Consider the following 4,233-nt stretch of genomic DNA (forward strand, 5'->3'; position numbering starts at 1 on the left):
AGGCCTCCAGTTGAGATTTTGTGTTTTTTGGGCCACATGGCCCTTTAACACTATGGCGGCCCTGGATGAAGTGGGCTGCCATTTTTTACCATTTTGTCACAAAACTTTATATCATGATTTTGTATCTGCAGGAAAACATTTTGTGCTGAAATGGCTGTGATATTATTCTGGGGAGGAGAAAAACATCTTGAGAATGCTCCCCCCTGCAATATTTCACCCTTCCTGTGGTAAAATATTGCAGCTTTGTAAATCTCTTTCTAAGAAAGATGAAAGGCATGCTTTTCCATTCTTGGATTTTAAACTGAGATCCGGAGGACTACAAAGTTAGCATAGAGTGACGAGTTAGGCAACAGAGCAAATCCTCTGCAATATTTTTTCACTTATTGCTCTCTTCAGGGCCACTTTAACTTCCTTGTTCCTCAAGCTGTAGATGAATGAGTTCAACATAGGTGTTACTGCTGTGTAAATCACACTGGCTATACGGTCATATTCCAGTGAGTAACTGGTTGAGGGGCGGAAATACATAAAAAATAAGCTTCCATAATACAAAGTGACAGTTACTATGTGAGAAGAACAGGTGGAGAAAGCTTTGGATCTCTTAGACACAGAAGAAGCTTTGAATATGGTAGAGAGAATGCGAATATAAGAAGCAATGATAAACAGAAAAGGCACCATGTCAAACAGGGATCCCTCTGTGAATATCACCAGCTCATTGAGGGATGTGTCTGTGCAAGAAAGTTTGAATAGTGGGGGAACATCACAGAAGAAGTGAATGATCTTGTTGGAGCTGCAGAAGGACAAACGACACATCAAGATGGTGTGTAACAAGGAATGCAGAGTCCCGCTGAGCCAGCACACTCCCAGGAGAGAAAGACATGTTTCTTTATTCATGAGCATGGGGTAGTGCAAAGGGTTACAGATGGCCACATACCGATCATAGGCCATGACAGCAAGCAGGACCACTTCAATATTAGCAAATGCAATGAAGAAGTATAATTGTACCATGCATGCAGTGTATGAAATGGCTTTATTTTCCGAGAAGATATTGATTAGCATCTGTGGTACAATGACTGAGCTGAAACACATGTCCACAAAGGACAAGTTACTGATGAAGAAGTACATGGGAGTGTGAAGGTGATGATCAGTGGCAACTAAAGTAATCATTATTGCATTCCCTAGTAGGTTGAGCAAATACATGGTGAAGAACAGCACAAAGAGGGAAATCTGATGTTCTGGGAGGTCCGAGAAGCCCAAGAGTAGAAATTCTGTCACAGTTGTCCAATTCTGTGGCTCCATCTGTCCAGCTGGTCTGTAAAAATTATTTCAGCGAGAGAAACACATTATCTTGAAATGATCATCCTCTGCTTCACCAGTTTAAGAAATGACTTTATTTTATTATAGCAGTCATCATTCTTACCACCAGTAGATGTGATATCTCATTGTTACTGCATCATCAGTAATATCATAATCCTGACTGCCATCAGGCTGTCCTTTAACAACTTCAGAAACATCTTCAGCATCACCATCAATCTTTACAGATTCAGATTCCAGAAACTCTGTTGGCTCTTTTGGCATGACAATTTGCACAACTTGCCAAAATAGTTCATGTGGGGAGCAATTTTCAATAGGCTACGTTGCTCCAAAATATGCTGGTATTTTTGTATCTGTGGAACTTGCAGCTATATTTTGAAAGAGAAATAAAACAGACAGTTTTCCTTTCAAAACAGCCCACAAAGTATGCTGGTGGAGAAATGTTCATAAAAGAGGTAATTTTCGAAAGGACTTACACATTTAAATGGGTTTTACACACTTAAATGCATTTTACTCATGTAAGTGTCGTTTTGGAAATTGCTACACTATATGCCACTGAATTGTCAATAGGTTTTACACATGTAAGAGTACTTTACATATGTAAATGGATTTTGAAAATTGCTATAATAGTATGCTATATATATATATCTTTTGAAAAATACTTCCAGAGACGGTAACTTTAAAACAAATGCGCGGGCACCCATATATGCGCCTTTGGGCGTGTCAGCAGTAATATGTTGAAATTTTAAATCACAAAGAAAGGACACAGATTTCTCACTAGAGATAGGACTTATGGTTTTTTAAGGTTGACTATGTGAATCCAGCAACCATCATACTGCACAGGGTTCTTGGTTTAATATGAGCCAGGTAACCCATAAAGAGCTATGTAGCTTCTATGTGCTTAGAGCTTAATCATCAGTTGCTTATGGATTCAAAAACTCTTGTTTTTAAGCTAGCAATATACTTAGCTTAAAGGCTGGAATGATCCTCAGCTTGTAGACAGTCATGAGAACATATCACACCAGTTTACATTAGTTAACAAATATTCATTTAAAAATATTTGCATTTCCAAAATTAAAATGAAAAGAAGAAAATACAAAGATTCATAATAAACTAATAAAAATAATAATAAACAATAAAATTGAAGAATAATTACTAAAAAAAATTAAATAGTAAAGGTGCAGAACAGAAAAGGTAGAGATAATATATATAACTAACTATATATAATAAAAGGGGTATAAATCATTAAGTTATGTCTCCTAGAAAGCTTGTTTGAATAGCCAAGTCTTAATACCCGTTTTAAATATTTTAATGTCTGATTCCATTCTTAATTCCTGTGGTATGGAGATCCACAGTTGCGGCCCAGCAATGGAAATAGCCCTTTCACTAACATTATTCAAATGCGCAATTTTAGGGGATGGTATGGGTAACATCCCTGTACTTGCTGATCTTGTAATTCTTGATGGGATATGAAAATGTAATGCTGAGGTTAACCATTCAATCTTTTCACTGTAGAGTGTTTTGATCATTAGAGATAGAACTTTATATTGCGCCCTTTATTTACCAGGCAGCCAGTGAAGGTCTTTTAATATTGACGTTATATGATCAGATCTTCTAGTTCCTGTTTAAAGTCTAGCTGCAGAGTTTTGTAACATTTGCAATGGTCTAGTAACATTCGCTGGTAGGCTCCAAAACATCGTGTTACAGTAATCCAATTTTAATAAGACAATAGCTTGCAAAACTGTTCTGAAATCTTTTGGAAATAAAAGTGACTTTAATCTTTTTAGAACATTCAATTTAAAATACTCATCATTGATGATTTTTTTTATGCTCGCTTTCAGTGTGAATTCACAATCTAAAAAAATCCCTAGATCTCGGACCTCTCGGGAAATGGGATAATTTTTAGCAGCTTCCTGAATTTCAAATTCCTTTGCTTGGGTTAATTTAGGACAGATATATAAAATTTCAGTCTTTTTTGCATTCAGAGAAAGATTCATTTGGGTTAACACTTTATCAATGGCAGATTGATATATGTCCCAAAACTTAAGTGTATGGTCAATTGAATTTTCGATTGGAATTAAAATTTGAACATCGTCTGCGTAAATAAAATGCGTGAAATTCAAACCAGATAAAATTCTACAAAGAGGCAGCATATAAATATTAAAAAGGGTCGCATACAGAGACGATCCTTGTGGTACACCATGTTGAAGATCAATTGATAGAGATTTTTTATCCTGAAATTTCACTTTAAAAGATCTATTCTTTAAATAAGATTCAAACCACTTCAATGCATAGTCCTTTATACCTATTTCATGTAATCTGTCCAAGAGAATTTTATGATTAACTGTATCAAATGCTGATGATATATCTAGCATAATCAGAAAGTAAGTTTGGCTGTTGTCGGCTCCTTGAAGGATAATATCTTGTAAAGATGCTAAAAGAGTCTCAGTACTAAAATATTTTCTGAATCCATGTTGTGCAGGGAATAAAGTACTATGCTTTTCAAGGTATTCTGTTAGTTGTTTGTTAACTATCTTCTCCAAAATCTTAGCAATATTAGGTAAATTAGAAATGGGTCTTAAATTTGACAAATCATAAGAATTGGATTGTGGTTTTTTCATGATTGGTTTAACTATCGCCATTTTCAATATATCTGGAACAGTTGCTTCAGTAATAGATAAATTAATTATATCTGCAATAGGTCTGGAAACTTTATTTGTGATCGTTTTTAATAATTTTATTGGAATATGGTCAATAGGGTGAGTAACTGGATTCATACTTTTGATTATACCTTCAATTTCAACAGATGAAATTGTTTCAAAAGAGGTTATATGACCTTTGGGGTTGCTTGGTAGTACAATTTGATTTGAATCATTTGGGGAGAGGTTTTTTAGAATGTTTACAGTCTTGTCTGAAATATTG

General features: G+C 35.2%; 1 protein-coding gene across 1 annotated transcript; it reads right to left on the bottom strand.

Moving 5' to 3' along the window:
* Positions 1 to 342: 342 nt before the first annotated feature.
* On the bottom strand, positions 343 to 1,296 carry LOC115088683 (olfactory receptor 1G1-like). The gene has a single exon (XM_029596939.1). The coding sequence runs from the start codon at positions 1,294 to 1,296 to the stop codon at positions 343 to 345; it is 954 nt and encodes a 317-aa protein (XP_029452799.1).
* Between the last annotated feature and the right edge of the window lie 2,937 nt (positions 1,297 to 4,233).

The sequence above is a fragment of the Rhinatrema bivittatum genome, chromosome 3 (genome assembly GCF_901001135.1).
Source record: "Rhinatrema bivittatum chromosome 3, aRhiBiv1.1, whole genome shotgun sequence".
NCBI classification, from domain to species: Eukaryota; Metazoa; Chordata; class Amphibia; order Gymnophiona; family Rhinatrematidae; genus Rhinatrema; species Rhinatrema bivittatum.